This window comes from Phalacrocorax carbo, chromosome 25 (assembly GCF_963921805.1).
Source record: "Phalacrocorax carbo chromosome 25, bPhaCar2.1, whole genome shotgun sequence".
Lineage (NCBI taxonomy): Eukaryota > Metazoa > Chordata > Aves > Suliformes > Phalacrocoracidae > Phalacrocorax > Phalacrocorax carbo.
Genome location: NC_087537.1, coordinates 1,923,059 through 1,937,214, shown reverse-complemented (window position 1 = coordinate 1,937,214; position 14,156 = coordinate 1,923,059). Strand labels below are relative to the sequence as shown.

General features: G+C 67.8%; 3 protein-coding genes across 10 annotated transcripts; 2 read left to right on the top strand and 1 right to left on the bottom strand.

The window, feature by feature from the left end:
* Positions 1–347: 347 nt before the first annotated feature.
* On the top strand, positions 348–3,238 carry RPL19 (ribosomal protein L19). The gene is made up of 6 exons (XM_064473136.1): positions 348–507; positions 863–969; positions 1,422–1,544; positions 1,784–1,904; positions 2,245–2,355; positions 3,043–3,238. The coding sequence occupies exons 1-6, from the start codon at positions 503–505 to the stop codon at positions 3,164–3,166; spliced, it is 591 nt and encodes a 196-aa protein (XP_064329206.1). The 5' UTR covers positions 348–502; the 3' UTR covers positions 3,167–3,238.
* A 1,772-nt stretch (positions 3,239–5,010) lies between these two features.
* STAC2 (SH3 and cysteine rich domain 2) lies at positions 5,011–8,305 on the bottom strand. 7 transcript variants are annotated; one of them, XM_064473656.1, is made up of 11 exons: positions 8,120–8,305; positions 7,638–7,830; positions 7,441–7,538; positions 7,064–7,145; positions 6,871–6,968; positions 6,720–6,789; positions 6,574–6,629; positions 6,241–6,338; positions 6,087–6,138; positions 5,801–5,938; positions 5,011–5,675 (listed from the first exon to the last, which is right to left on the bottom strand). In XM_064473656.1, exons 1-11 carry the CDS (start codon positions 8,201–8,203, stop codon positions 5,580–5,582), a joined length of 1,065 nt encoding a protein of 354 aa, XP_064329726.1. In that variant the 5' UTR covers positions 8,204–8,305; the 3' UTR covers positions 5,011–5,579. The 7 variants fall into 7 exon arrangements, with proteins under 7 accessions (XP_064329726.1, XP_064329721.1, XP_064329720.1 ...); XM_064473651.1 differs by having other exon boundaries at positions 5,801–5,890; XM_064473650.1 differs by having other exon boundaries at positions 6,574–6,626.
* Positions 8,306–9,189: 884 nt separating this feature from the next.
* On the top strand, positions 9,190–13,634 carry LOC135317180 (transcription factor CP2-like protein 1). Of its 2 annotated transcripts, none has more exons than XM_064473006.1 (15): positions 9,190–9,329; positions 9,422–9,573; positions 9,666–9,739; positions 10,331–10,436; positions 10,505–10,611; positions 10,703–10,855; positions 11,132–11,242; positions 11,329–11,426; positions 11,501–11,555; positions 11,686–11,779; positions 11,866–11,956; positions 12,074–12,153; positions 12,234–12,379; positions 12,571–12,622; positions 12,696–13,634. In XM_064473006.1, exons 1-15 carry the CDS (start codon positions 9,247–9,249, stop codon positions 12,731–12,733), a joined length of 1,440 nt encoding a protein of 479 aa, XP_064329076.1. In that variant the 5' UTR covers positions 9,190–9,246; the 3' UTR covers positions 12,734–13,634. The 2 variants fall into 2 exon arrangements, with proteins under 2 accessions (XP_064329076.1, XP_064329075.1); XM_064473005.1 differs by having other exon boundaries at positions 11,683–11,779.
* Positions 13,635–14,156: the final 522 nt, after the last annotated feature.

The window sequence follows — 14,156 nt, the reverse complement described above, 5'->3', positions numbered from 1 at the left end:
TGCCCACCCAACGCAGGCCCACCATTGGGGAGGAGGCGTCTCCCCAGCTCCCTGCAGCCCCCCCAGCCTGCCTGCACAGCCCCCGGGCGCGCCCCTGACCTCCCAGTGCTGCCCAGCGCCCCCCATCCCCTGCCAGTTCGCCCACCACCCACGTGCTGCCCACAGCCTCCCCGCCACCACCGCGCATGCGCCGAGCCGGCCCGGCTAAGCACCCCCCACCGCGCAGACGTGGGCTGTACCACTCCGCGGCGGGGGGGGGTGGGTGGTGGTGCAGGGAGGGAAACACGTCTTTTCCCCCACGTCCCGAGTGGGCCCTGGCGCCCCGCCTGCCTTCTCCACCCGCAACCCCACCGCGACTCTTCTCTCGCCGCGCTCCGGGCCGCCCCGAGGCCGCGGGGACGGAGAGGGGCGGGCGGGGGGTGGTAGGTGCCGCTCCCCGCGGCGCTGGCTGTGGGCGCGGCCAGGCCCGCCGCCTTTCCCTTTCCGCCCGGCCGCCGCCGCCATGAGGTGAGGGGCAGCGCTCCGCCGCCTCCCGGGCCGGCCCCGGCGAGCCGGGGTGACCGGCGGGGCGGTCGCCGTAACGGGGGGCTTCCTAGCCGCGCTGCGGGGTGGGGCCCGACGGCGTGAGGCGGCTGCGGCCTCCTTGGGGGGGGGGAAATGGCGGCCGGGCCTTGGCTGGGGAGGGGGCGAAATGGCGGCCGAGGGGCCTGGGGGAAGGAGCGGGCCGCCGAGCGGGGCTGGCCTCGCCGCTCGCGGGCCTTGGCTGCTGCCCTGCCCCGTCGTGCCGCAGCAGGCTCGCCGCCGGTTGTCCCAGGCCGCGGCAGCGAGCGTGGCGCTGAGCTGTGTGCGTGGTTCTCCGCAGTATGCTCCGGCTGCAGAAGAGGCTGGCTTCCAGCGTCCTGCGCTGCGGCAAAAAGAAGGTCTGGCTGGATCCCAACGAAACGAATGAGATCGCCAACGCCAACTCGCGTAAGTATTTGTCTCGCACGGGCACGGCCGCGCTACGCATCGCTTGTGTTGCCCTGTGGAAAAGGGATGCGTCAGGGGTGCAGCGAGAGGCCTTTTGAGTAGCTCGGTAGCAGTGAGGTTGGCTTAGGTAAAATTCTGACACTTGAGAAGCATCTTTGCACTTCGAAGTGGAAAAGAGACTATCAGCAGGATTTACAGAGTTCCCCAGTGCGCTGATGTGGTGCCTGGTGAGTTGTTGGTAGCGGGGTTAGTACATGGCGACCTCGGGGATAACTAGTGAGGGAGAAATGGGAGAGGAAAAGAGCAACTACAGCAGCGCGAAGGGGCTCTGGGGGAAGTTCTGGCTTGTCCTTAGCGTTGGATCCTTTTCGTACAAGCTGAATGGGAGCCTACTTGCCTAACATGTCCTCTCATTGCACATAAGATGTTGAACATGGAATTTCTTTCCATAGGTCAGCAGATCAGGAAATTGATTAAGGATGGTCTGATCATCCGCAAACCTGTGACCGTTCACTCTCGTGCCCGATGCAGGAAGAACACCTTGGCCCGCCGGAAGGGCAGGCACATGGGCATCGGTAAGTGCTGGCTCCCCTCTGAGAACTGGAGAAATGGCTGTTTTCTGTGGTACGTGGTCCATTTGCAAGTGCGTATTGAGCAACAACCACCAAGAGTCTTGTGGCAGGGCATAAAAATACAGTTTGTATGTCGATAGTTTTCTTCTTGAAGCAAAGAGAAGGATTAAACCCTCCAGCAAAAGCCTGTTGTTCGACTTGCCGAAACGCGGCCTCATTCTCATCCTGTTTTCCCTCTCTAGGTAAGAGAAAGGGTACGGCCAATGCTCGTATGCCCGAGAAGGTGACCTGGATGCGGAGGATGCGAATTCTGAGGCGCCTGCTCCGCAGATACAGGGAGTCCAAGAAGATCGACCGCCATATGTAAGCGTGCCGTGCCGAGCTTTGGGCCACGTGGCCACACACTTCAATACCCCTTTCTTGCTGTCGGCAGCCACCTCCTTGGCGGGCAGATTGATGAAAATAAATCTCTGGGAGGTGTGGCACTGGAGAGCTGGTCCAGAGTGACCCTGGCAGTGCTCCAGGCAAGCCCTCTGCCCGCTCAGAGGCGGGAAGAGCCGGCGCAGCAGCTTCAGAGTGACCCTGCTCCTCCCAGCACGCTTGTGCTGGCCGCTCTCTGCGGGAGGGGCGCAGGGTGTCTGGGAGCTGCACAGTGGTTTGATCTCCCGGGCAGCCTCGTTTACAGTCCGTTCTGCTCCGTTAGGTATCACAGCCTGTACCTGAAGGTCAAGGGTAACGTGTTCAAGAACAAGCGGATCCTGATGGAGCACATCCACAAGCTCAAGGCAGATAAAGCTCGCAAGAAGCTCTTGGCGTAAGTGCTGCCTCACTGTTAAGCTTCGGTCTTGCAGGTTGTGGAATCGATTATTTTTTTTAAATGAACTCTGCAGGCAGGTAATTCCAGGTGGCTTCTGTTGCTGGTGGCTCTACCTGGAGCCCTGGTGAAGAATCAAACCAAAACTGGGTAGGGCTGGCTCGAAGCAGAGAAATTCGTCATCCTGGCAGAGCTCTGCGTGTTTCACTGCAGGGGTAGCGGATGTTAGTTGTTCACGCAGCTGTAAACTGGCAGATCTACTGATCCACCTACTTGGATCAGTAAATGATTGACAAGGGGAGGTGAGGAGGCGTAAAAGCCGATGGATTTCAAAATTATGCTGTGTACTTGGTTAAAAAAAGGTGGTATCTTAACCTTGGTCTCTAGTAAAGATGTGTGACCCCAGCCGGCCCGGACGGGCACTCCCCAGAGCCAGGATCGCAGCCCATCCTTGGCCAGGACTCGGAGCCGGGCGGGGAGGGCAGCAGCACCCGGCGTCCTCGCTCGGGGCTGAGCGGGACCAGGTTAGCTCCGCTGGGAGCTGCAGAGCAAAGCCTGCCGAGCTGTGCTCGCTTCGTTTGGTGGGGCAGGAGCCTGTGGGGCGAGAGGGGACCGCGGCTGGTGGCAAAGGCGCGCTCGAGGTTTCTGGGGCGATCTCTGTGCACTCACAAATGCTTTAACTTGCAGCGACCAGGCCGAAGCTCGCAGGTCCAAGACCAAGGAGGCTCGTAAGCGCCGTGAGGAACGCCTGCAAGCCAAGAAGGAGGAGATCATTAAGACCCTCTCCAAGGAGGAGGAGACCAAGAAGTAAAGTAAACGCTGGCTGTCGTGTGTACATAGTGTTTTCCATCCACGAGCATTCAATAAAACACCACATCCAGGACTCCTCCTGCTGACTTGGGCTCTCTCTGTCCATGGTTTCTGCAACTGGGAGGGAAGGGCTGGGAAAGAACTGCTGCTCCCCGCCTTGGTGCTGCGTCTGCCCTGTTCGTTGGGACTGCGCGAGTTGGTGGGGCAGTTCCTGGGCTGAGGGCGAGCTGTAGCGCGTCAGTCCTGCTGCCACCAGCTCCCAGGCCGGGCTGGGCAGCCCCAGGGCTGGCTCTGCAGGGCAGCGCTGCAGGCAGAGCCCCGTTCCTGCGCCGGCATCTCCTCTGCGTGCAGCCGCAGCCACCTTCCCCTGCCGGAGCTGGGCTGCAACACCTCTGCTCACAAGCAGAGTGCTGTCGTGCTGAGCCCTGGTGGGAGGAGGGCTGGGGGCCACCTGGAGCCCTTCCCCATGGCCCCCTGCCCGGGCAGGGACAGGCAGCAGCTCCTCTAGGGCGATGCTGGGGCTTGGGCCCATCCCTGCTCAGCAGCGTCTTCAGCCAGATCCTCTATAGCCGGTGCCTGATGTGTTCCTCGGGCTCAGGAAAGGGCCTGGCCGGACCCTGAGCACCCCAACGTGTTGCTGCCCCCCAACGGGAGGCGGCCAATGGTAGAGGCAGGCCCCCTGTGGGCACGGGGCCCTCGGCCTCCCCATAATGGCCCAGTCCGGGGGGCTGCTGGATGCCATTGGGCCAGGGAAGGAGCCAACGGGGGTGGCCTGGGGGCAGCTGGAGGCACCTGCGTGTCCCTGACACGCATCAAGAAATGGGTGCTGGTGTGCCCAGGGTGGGGGTGCAGCCCCTGGGGGGGCTTTGGCCTGCGTGTCCCCAAGCCAGCGCCCTCAGGAGCCACTTCCCAGCCCTGCTGGTCCCCAGGGGGGCTGGAGACCACTGAGCAGGAGGACACGCTGCAGCCCCCCTCCCCTCCTGGCTCCAGCCAGAGCTGAGTGTCAGGGAGCTACTGGGGGGCTCTGCTCCCGCAGCCCCTCGGGCAGCCCGAGCAGCGCCGGGACGGCACCGAGCGGGGCAGGACTTGCGCAGGGGAGGATGCCCCCTGCGGGCTGGGACGGCTCAGGGGGTCTGCGCGCCCCCGGGCACCGGTACGAGGTAGCGGGGGGCAGAGCTCACGCCAGGGACCCCCCCCTTGAGCCAGGTCTGGCCCCTCCAGGCACCCCACAGGACACACCACGCTCACCCAAGCGGCTCCTTACCAACCCCACGCCTGTGGGTGCTGCCCCCCACGCTGCGGATGGGGACAGCCTCCCCCCCACAACCCCTGGGGCCAGTCGGAGCTTTACAAACTGGGGGAGGGGTGGGGGGGGGTGTCCCCACCCATAAGAAATGCAGCTGAGACCCTCCTGTCTCATCACACAGGTGATGGGATCACCTGGGCCCAGGGCTGGAGGGGCCAGCTGCCCCCCCGACGCCCAGCCTGTGTCCACGCACCGTGTCCCCACGCATCACCCCCTCCACACCCCCGCCCCCCACCCCCCCAGCAGGACACCCCGCCGTGGCCCCGGCGCCCGCTCCGTCCTTGGCCCTGCTGCCGGTTCCACCGACGGTGACTCACCGCAGCCGGGCGCGGCGTGACTCATGCGGCCAGAAAGGAGCCCCAGTGCCCACGGCGGGTGGCACGTGGCGCCCACGGGGATGGCACCAAGACAAGCCCACGGGCCCCCAGGATCACTTGGGGGGGGGGAACCAGCAGCACCCCCCTCTGCCCAGACACGCGGCAGCGCCGAAGCTCCTCGGGCCGGCGCAGAAGAACAACCTGGTGACACCAACACCGCAGCGGCAGCAGCGTTTAATTTCGGATCTTGGGCCGGAGCACGCCGGGAGCGGGGCCAGGAGGTGCCCGGGCGGGGGGGGGCGGGTTATTGCTTGGGCGAGCCGAAGGCAGGGCACGTGCACGTGGGGCTGCACACGCGTGTGTTAGTGCACAGATACGGGGCCGCACGGCTCCGGAGTGCGCGCGCGTGGAGCCGCACCTGCGCGTGCCCCAGCAGAGGCGCGTGCCCGGGTGTACGCAAGGGGCTTTGCACACCCGCGCTGCCGTGCACGCGCTCCCCCACCGCCGCCTCCGCGCACGCCGCGGCGTGGGAGCAGCCGTGGGGGTGACCCGTCTGTGGGCAGTGCCACCCTGGGGGGGGGGTGTGTCACCCCTGTGTCCCCTGCCAGCCGAGCGCGTGCCTCGGGTGGGACCCCTGCGGGATGGGGACGCTGGGGACAGGCCCCCCCCCCCAAAGCATGGCTGGGCGTGAGTCAAGTACCACCCGGACGGGGTTCCTGAGGCGCGGTGATCCTGGGGAGGTGGAGGCGCGGGGATGGGGACACCGGGGATGGGGGGCCGGATGCTGCCCCTCAGATCTCGGTCAGCGCCTCGGCGGGGACCAGCCCCCGCTTCTTCCCGCTGGTCACCCGGACGAGGCCCTGGGTCCTGCCCACGCCGACGCAGATCTGGGTCGGACAGACAGACGGATGGGTAGTGGGGCACAGCCCTGGTGTCACCCCGCTGATGACGGACCCAACTCAGTGCACCCCAGGGCAGCAAGGTGCTGGCACCGGCAGGGTCCCCCCCGTACCTGGTTCTCCCTGAGGCTCATGCGCCCCTGCTCCTTGTCACCCTGCACGGCGCGGCAGCTCCTCCAGACGCTCTCGCCGGGACGGACGCGCTGCACAAAGTTGGCCGGGAAGAAGCCCAGCCGGTCGCCCACCTTCCCCTGCGGCGCGGCCGAGCGGCGGCTGAGACCCACCACGCTCGCTGCACTGGTGGCCACCCCGACACGCGATGGGGCTGCGAACAGGCCGCCCCAGTGTGTTCACCCCCCCCACCCCCAAAACCCCCCATACCCCACGGCCCGCCCTGACCTTCCACCAGTCCTCATTGGAGTCGTCCACCAGCGTGACCCTGTCCCCGGGCCTGGGGGGAGGGAGGCGTGGGGCAGTGTGGGGATGTCCCCCCGTCAGCTGCCCTGTGGGTCCGCCCCGCCCCCCCCGCCTCACTGACCCCCTCCCCACTTACTGCAGCGCCAGGTCCTGGTGCTCCTGGGGCACGAACTTGTAGAGAGCCACGTAGGAGAACATGGGCGCCCCGTCCCGCCGCACCGGCCGCCGGGCAGCCTGCGGACACAGCCAGCCCTGCCCCACGGCCCTGGCCCTGCCCCACAGCCCTGCCCCACAGCCCCCAGCCCCGTGCCAGCTCCTGTCCCTCTGCCCCAAAGCCCCCTTCCAACACCCCATCCCTTGTGCCCTGCCTCCCAGTCTCGATGCCCACGACCCCTCGGCCCCCGTGCATCACCCCAGCCCCCCGGTCGCACCCTTCATCCCCATCCTTTCTGCCCCCCCAGACCCCCACCTGCTGCCCAGGGCTCTTTTCCTCCACACCATCCCTCTCTGCCAGGGTGACAGCTGCTGAGACAGACAGACAGGGGGACAGAGTCAGCCCCAACCCCTCCAAGTCAGGCCCCCACCCTGGCACGCACCCCAATGCCGCCCCCTTACCGCTGCCGCTCGGGCTCCCCGCACTGCTCGTGGTGTCCCCGCTCTCCTCCCCAGCCGCTGCCTTCTCACCCTAGAGCACAGGGAGGGCTTGGGGGGCGGGTGTCCCACACCCCCTCAGTGCCCCCCACCCCTCCCCAGCTCTGGGGGGTACCTGGATGCTGGGGGGCAGCTCCATGGAGCCGGCGCCATGTGCCAGGGAGGTGCCGAACCGCAGCGCCTCGTACACCGGGTCCACCCTCGCGCTGCGGTCTGGGGGGGGGACGACATGGGGGGTGTCAGGTCCCCCCCCAGCCCAGCCTGCACCCCAGGCTGGCTCCGCGGTGCAGCCGGGGCCAGGGGCTCACCTGTGGGGGGCGAGCCCTGCGCAGAGCCCCCCTGCTCTGGCAGCAGCAGGGGCGAGCTGAAATTACGGCGGAAAGAGGTGGCCTAGGGGAAAAATAACCATGAATTTTGGGGAAAAGGGGCACCCAGCACCCCATGGCACGTGGGAGGGGGTGGGGGGCAGAGCTAGGGTGCTGGGCCTGAGTGTCCCCCCCGGGACAGGGTGCTCACACACGCCCCGACACCTCCCTGCCCACACGTGGGCACACGTCCAGGTGCACACGCGTGTGCGCAGCCCCGCTGCCTGCAGCCCCCCCGAGGACAGGGCTGGGGCGCGGGGGGGGGGGGGTGCGGGGGGGGGGGGGCTGTGTGCGTGTCCCCCCCCCCCAGCAGCACGTACCGTCTTGCCGGGGCACTGCTGGTGCGAGATCCCCTCGGAGCACCAGAGGTGCACGCCGGCCTTGCACGCCTTGCACCGCAGGCCCTGCCGCGAGTTGCCTGCAGGCAGCGGGGGGGGGTCACAACCAGGGGCAGGGGCTGCCCCCCCCCCAAACCGACCCCCTGCGCCGCCCCCCCCCCCCCATCCCCGGCACCCACCTGCGATGAGCTGCCGGCACAGCTCGCAGGGGCAATGCTTCTTGAAGACGTACTGCTGGAAGCCGTGTGTCCGCGGGGGGGACGGGGGGGTCCCGGGGCCCTGCACCCCCCCGCCCGGCCGCGGGAAGAGGCTCTCCACGCTTTTGCTCCGCAGCAGCGTCCGGAGGGACAGCGACCGCTTCAGCCGCTGCATCTGCCGGAGGGACCCCCCAGGGGTGGGTGGCAGGAACCCCCCGCCCCGGGGTACCAGGGACCGCCCCCCCCCCAGGGTCCCCCCGTGCTGCACCAGCCCAGCCCGCCCGGGGGATGCGGGGTAGCGGGGCCGGGGGGGGGGGGGGCGGATGCCGGGGCAGCTCCGGGGCTGCCCCCCCCCTCCCGCCGGCGACACCCCAAAGCGGCTGAAAGCACCCGGGACAGGGTGCACGGTCGCCCCCCCGGTGCACACTCGCCCCCCCCGGTCCTCCCCCCCCGCCCCGCCGTACCTTGCTGCCGTGCCCGGCCCCGGGGCCGGCGGGGGGCGGCTCGGGGGGTCCCGCCGGTTCGTTCTCCCCGGGCAGCTCCGTCATGCGCCCGCCACGCCCCCACCCCCCCGGCGCCGCCCCACTTGCTGTCGCGACAGCGCCGCGACCCGGTCGCGATAGAGCCGCGCTGAAGCCGCCTCCGGCCCCTCCCCGCCGGGAGGATGGAGAGATATGCTAATCTTTGGCTGCCCATTGGCTGCCGTCCCCCGTAGGGCGGGGCTTGCCCCCCATCATCACGCGTCGCATACGAGGGGGGGATACTGGGGGACCCCCCCATTGACAGCCCGGGGCGGGGGCAGCACCCAGGGACCCCGCCATTAACACTTGGGGGGCAGCACCCAGGGACCCCCCGATATCCCGGGGGTTGTCTGTGCTCATGCCCCCCCTCCCTTGCCCACTGGGGAGGGACAGCACCCACAGACCCCCCCATTTGCACCCGGGGGGGGGAAGCACCCATGGACACTCCCCTTTGACACTCCACTCACCCCCCCCGACGCCCAAGGGTGGGGGCAGCACCCATACCCCCCCCTAAACACCCCATACCCCTCCATTGACACCCGGGGCGGGGGTGTCAGTGCCCTACAGGAGCAATTCCCCCCCCCTTTTTCGCTCCGAAATGAGCCAAATCTGGGCGAAATTAGAGGAATTAAGATGCAGCAGGGGCCGCGCGGGCTGGCACAGGGCGGCCTTGGCTTCCCGCCCTGGACAGGGTGGACTGATGGCTTGGGGGGGGGACAAGGGGGGGCAGATGTCCTTGGCTACGCTGGGACAAGGGGACAGGGCATGGCTGGGGGGACCGGCCGGCTGGAGCCCCCCCGGGAACAACCCCGTGTGCGTGTCCCCCATGCCCCCCCCCCACACTTTGTATTGACAACAAACAGGGTGGGAAAACCCCCCCCCCACTATTTACTGTCAACTCCCTCTCCAAACTGGACCCAACTGGGCCAAACTGGGCCAACCCCGTTCTCACCACCCCTCCCTGCGCCTATAAAAGTGAGGGAGGACCAACCTGTCCCTTCCTGCTGCCACCCTCTGTGTGTCTGTGCGTCTGTCTGTGTGTGTGTCCCCCCTCGCTGGACACCCCCACGATGCTCTTCTGGCACGGCCAACCTGACCACTACTGGTCCAGTCCTGGGGAGATGTACCCCATCTCCGGCCCTGGGCTGCTCAGGTACCCCCCCACCCCAAAGCATCCCTTGCTTTTGGGGAAGCTGAGGCACACCTGAGTGCCCACCCTCTTGGGGGGGGGGGTGTTTCTCGCAGGGACCCCCCTGTGCTGCCCTACCTGAAGCAGGAGGAACCCAACGGCATCTCCACCTCGCAGCCCCCCTGCCCGGCTTTCCAGTACGTGCTCTGCGCCCCCACTTCTCCCGCCGTCCGGCACCACGAGGAGACCCTCACCTACCTCAACCAGGGTGAGCTGGGGAGGGCTGGGGGCACCCGGGGGGGTGGGACCCCTCCTCTGGGGGCTCAGCACCCACTTTTGCCCCCTCTCCGCCCCCCACAGGGCAGTCATACGAGATCCGCATGATGGGGAACCCCCGGGTGGACCCCAGTGGGGAGGGACGGAGGATGCTCAAGGTGAGACAGTGGCGGGGAACCCCCAAAAAAAAACCTGGGATGAAGCTTTGGGGCAAACCCTGGGGCAAAGCCGTGTGGCAAAGCTCTGACCTGAACTCAGCCCCAGCTCAGCCCCAGCTCAGCCCCAGCTCAGCCCCAGTTCAGCCCCAGCTCAGCCCCAGTTCAGCCCCAGTTCAGTCCCAGCTCAGCCCCAGTTCAGCCCCAGCTCAGCCCCAGCTCAGCCCTGATCCAGCCCCAGCTCAGCCCCAGCTCAGCCCCAGCTCAGCCCTGATCCAGTCCCAGTTCAGCCCCAGTTCAGCCCCAGTTCAGCCCCAGCTCAGCCCCAGTTCAGCCCCAGCTCAGCCCTGATCCAGCCCTGGTCCAGCCCCAGTTCAGTCCCAGCTCAGCCCCAGTTCAGTCCCAGCTCAGCCCTGATCCAGCCCCAGCTCAGCCCCAGTTCAGCCCTGGTCCAGCCTTGGTCCAGCCTTGGTCCAGCCCTGGTCCAGCCCCAGCTCAGCCCCAGCTAAGCCCTGCCTCTGTGGGGTGAGGGGCTGTGGCCATGGGCTCAGCCACAGCCGCGGCTGGTGGCGCGGGCCTGATCCTGCTGCGCAGAGCGTGGTGCGGGTGGTCTTCCACGACCGGCGGCTGCAGTACTCGGAGCAGCAGCAGCTGGAGGGCTGGCGGTGGAGCCGCCCGGGCGATCGCATCCTCGACATTGGTGAGCGCTGGCAGCGGATGGGGGGCTGGGGAGGGGCTGGGGGGGCTGTGCTCACCCCCCTCCTGCAGACATCCCCCTCTCCGTCGGCATCCTCGAACCCCAAATCCACCCCACACTGCTCAACACGGTGGAATTCCTCTGGGACCCCTCGAGGCGGACGTCTGTCTTCGTGCAGGTGGGAGCCAGGCCTGGCTGGGGACTGGAGGGACTGGGGAGGACTCGGGGGGGGCATGGGAGCTGACCCCGACCCCTCTGTCCCCGGCCAGGTTCACTGCATCAGCACTGAGTTCACACTGCGGAAGAATGGGGGGGAGAAAGGGGTCCCCTTCCGCATCCAGATCGACACCTTCGGGGCGGGGGGCAAGGGGGACCCCCCTGAGCACCTCCACTCCGCCAGCTGCCTCGTCAAGGTGTTCAAGGTATTGGGAGGGGGCACCAGTGACCCCAGGGCGACCGGTGCCCCCCGCTGCTGGCAAACCCTGCTCTGAGCATGGGGCAGCGCCCGCTGCAGCACCCTGTGGGGCTGGATGCACGAGGCTCTGGGTGCACGGGGTGTGGGTGCATGGGGGGGAGTGCATGGGGGTCTGAATACCGCAGGGGTCTGGGTGCCCGGGGCCCTGGGCTTCTGGGGTCCGGGGTCCCCGTTGGCTGCCGTGGCGGTGGTCCCGAGCCCGCGCTCACGGCCCCGGGCGCAGCCCAAGGGGGCCGACAGGAAGCAGAAGACAGACCGGGAGAAGGTGGAGAAGCAGCCGCCATCGGAGCGGGAGAAATTCCAGCCGGCCTACGAGAGCACTGTGCTGGGCGAGGTGGGACCCGGCCCTGGCACCCCTCCCTGTGGGCCGGGGTACCCCCTGGGACCCTGCACCCCCTGACCCCCTCCCTCCGTCCTCAGTGCGCCCCGTGGCCGGATGCGCTGGGTGCACCCCACAGCCCCCCGGGCACCCCGGGGCTGCCGTCTCCTCACCCCTTCAAGCTGCTGAGCCCGGAGAGGTAAGCTGAACCCCTCCCGGGACCCCAACCCCCCGCTGAGGTCCCCTGCTCAGCCCCAGCCCCTCTCCCTGCAGGGTGTGTGTGTCACCCGCCTACGCTACCGAGAGCCCTGTGGAGAGTCCTGGCGAGGTGAGGGAGCCATGGGTGCAGCCCTGTGCACACCCATAGCCCCCCATGGCCCCCCCTGAGAGGTCAGCTGGGCTGAGGACGTGCCCACTCGGTTCATGCCCCGCTGAGGCTCTGCTCCCGCTGCCAGCAGGCGCTGAGCCCCTGCGCATCCCCCCTGGAAACGCAGCAGTGGCTGCACAAGCGCCGCTTCTCCGCCTACGCCCGCATCTTCTCCAGCTTCGCAGGTGAGGCCGCTGGCAGCTCAGGGCCGGGGAAGGGGGGCAGAGCCAGCCCCCATGGCTGTGACCCCCCCGAGCCCCCCTGTCCCCAGGTGCCGACCTGCTGAAGCTCTCCCGCAGGGACCTGATCCAGATCTGTGGAGCCCCCGACGGCATCCGCCTCTGCAACGCACTGACGGGCAGGTGGGCTCCGACGTCCACCGGGACACCGCGGTGCCTCTTTCCGGGGACCCCCAGGGAGCCTCCGCGGTGCCTGGCCGGATCCTGCGCCCCCCACCAGACCCCTCTCTGCCTCCGCAGGTGCCCACGTCCCCGGCTGACCCTCTACGTGTCGCAGGAGCCCACCGGCGGGGCCGAGGGCGCGGAGGATGGATGCTCAGGTATGGGGGGTGGCGGGGGGCAGCGTGGGGATGGAGGGTCCGTGCTCGCTGCCCCCTCCTCATCCTCACCCCGTCCCCAGGGCTGTACCAGGAGGTGCACCTGGAGGAGCTGACGGCGGCCGAGCTGACCGGGAAGCTGGCTGAGCTGCTGGGGCTGCCCGCGGGCCAGATCCAGCGGCTGTCCCGGCAGGGACCCTCCGGCATCCACATCCTCGTCAGCGACACGGTATGGACCCGGGGGACACCCAGGCAGTGCTGGGCCCCGCAGCCATCCCAGGCCCTCGGGGTCCCCAACCTGCTCCCGGCGAGGCTCAGCCCCCGCGGGTGCCGCTTACCGCAGCGGGATGGGGGTCTGGGCTCTGGGATGGGACAGAGCCCCCCAGCCCGGCCACCTCACCTCGCCCCGCCATCCCGCAGATGATCAGGAACCTCCTGGACGAGACGTGCTTCGTGGTGGCTGTCGGCAAAGGTAACGCGGTGGCCACGGGCAGGCAGAGCCGGGCAGGGCACGATGGCCCCGGCTGAGCCGCCTCTCTGGGCAGCGCACGGCCCGGAGGGGTACCACCTCGTGCTGCGGTAGGACCCGGAGCTCCGTCACCCCTGGGAAAGGAGATCTGCCAGTGCCGGAGCGAGCGCGGGGATGGATCTCTTGGGCACCATCCCCAGGAGCCCACCCTGCAAGCACAGTTCGCCCTCCCTCTGTCCCTGCCAGGCTCAACAGACCCCTTGTGCAGAGGGGCGAGAGGAAGGGGTCCTGGCCGGGCTCGCTGCCGTCCCTTTCTGCCTGTGCTGATGGCGGCTGCATCCCCGCGCCCGCCACGTTGCCTTTGCCTCGTCCCTGTTCTGTATTAAAGGACGGAGCGAGCCAGCCCCGAGCGTGGCCTCGTCCCTGCGGGGGTTTGGGCAAGGGATCCCTGGGGGTTCTGCACCTGCGGCGTGGTGGGAGCAGCCTCAAGGAGCCCCCTGGGTCAGGTTGGGGCGCGGGGCTGGGCGTGGGGACAGTCCCTCTTCCCCAGTGAGCCCCTGCCGCGGTCGGGTCAGCGCGGATGAAGCCCGGGCAGAGCAGGTCCCGTCCCACCGCGCAGGGATGGAGCCGGCCACGGCACAGAGCCAGGGACAGCCCCAGCTGGCAAAACCCAGTAAAGCCTCATTTCTGCGTTTTTGGCTCAGGGAACGGGTTATTTTTAACACCGAGTCCTTCCCCCAAGCACCGTCCGGAGCAGCCGCTGCTGGCGGGGAGGGCAGAGCCGGGTGGTGAAGCGAGACAGGGGAGGCCGTCGGGAGGAAACGACTCGTAGGGCAAAGGACGGGTTTGGGATAAACAAGCCGGCGGCGGGTTTCCCCAGAGAGGAAGGGTGGAGACCGAGGGGAGCCGGAGGACACGGGGAAGAAGCAAAGAGGGTCCGAGATCGGGGTGTTGGCCAACGCGGAGAGAGACGAAGGCAGCGGGCACGGGGGCAGAGGCAGACACGGGCCCGTGGACCCACTGCTGGTGGGTGCGGGGTGAGGAGAAGGGAACACCCACCACCCTCCCCGGAGCTCGGCCCCCCACGAGCCCCTTCCCGACTGTCCCCTCCACCGCCCGGCCCTCGCTGCGCCCGCGGGGATACCTGCAGCGTATCACAGACAAGGGACAACTTAGCTACATATATATACCTATTTACTTTTAGTTAATGGCATTATTATATCCACACAGTGTCAAGGAAAGCACAGATTACAATATCATTAAGATAATATTTTACAGATCTCTCTATTATACATATCATCAAGGGAGCGTATGACAAGGTTCCAGCTCGCGTGTCCAGCACGTGAGACTGAACAGACATCGTGAGCCCACCCGAGTTTAAAAATGCGTTAAGACCCCCGAGGCGGCCAGCCGAGCCCCCCCGGCCGGGGGTCTGTGGGCACGGCGGCCCCCGCGGGTGCTGCACCGGCTGGGCCGAGCAGCGAGAAGGGCAAGGGGCTGGAGGATGGGAACGCTGGGCATGGGGGGTCTGTGTAGA

What these genes read in the sequence shown, in the direction of transcription:
- LOC135317180 (XM_064473005.1), top strand. Translation starts at nt 9,247, where the DNA reads ATGCTCTTCTGGCACGGCCAACCTGACCACTACTGGTCCAGTCCTGGG. An exon ending in GGACGTCTGTCTTCGTGCAG is followed by an intron (nt 10,612 to 10,702) that starts GTGGGAGCCAGG and finishes GTCCCCGGCCAG; the next exon opens with GTTCACTGCATCAGCACTGA. An exon ending in AGAGCACTGTGCTGGGCGAG is followed by an intron (nt 11,243 to 11,328) that starts GTGGGACCCGGC and finishes CTCCGTCCTCAG; the next exon opens with TGCGCCCCGTGGCCGGATGC.
- RPL19 (XM_064473136.1), top strand. An exon ending in GGGCAGGCACATGGGCATCG is followed by an intron (nt 1,545 to 1,783) that starts GTAAGTGCTGGC and finishes TTCCCTCTCTAG; the next exon opens with GTAAGAGAAAGGGTACGGCC. An exon ending in GCTCGCAAGAAGCTCTTGGC is followed by an intron (nt 2,356 to 3,042) that starts GTAAGTGCTGCC and finishes TTTAACTTGCAG; the next exon opens with CGACCAGGCCGAAGCTCGCA.
- STAC2 (XM_064473656.1), bottom strand. Translation starts at nt 8,203, where the DNA reads ATGACGGAGCTGCCCGGGGAGAACGAACCGGCGGGACCCCCCGAGCCG. An exon ending in AGCAGTGCCCCGGCAAGACG is followed by an intron (nt 7,146 to 7,440) that starts GTACGTGCTGCT and finishes TTTTTCCCCTAG; the next exon opens with GCCACCTCTTTCCGCCGTAA. An exon ending in AAAAGAGCCCTGGGCAGCAG is followed by an intron (nt 6,339 to 6,573) that starts GTGGGGGTCTGG and finishes CTGTGTCCGCAG; the next exon opens with GCTGCCCGGCGGCCGGTGCG.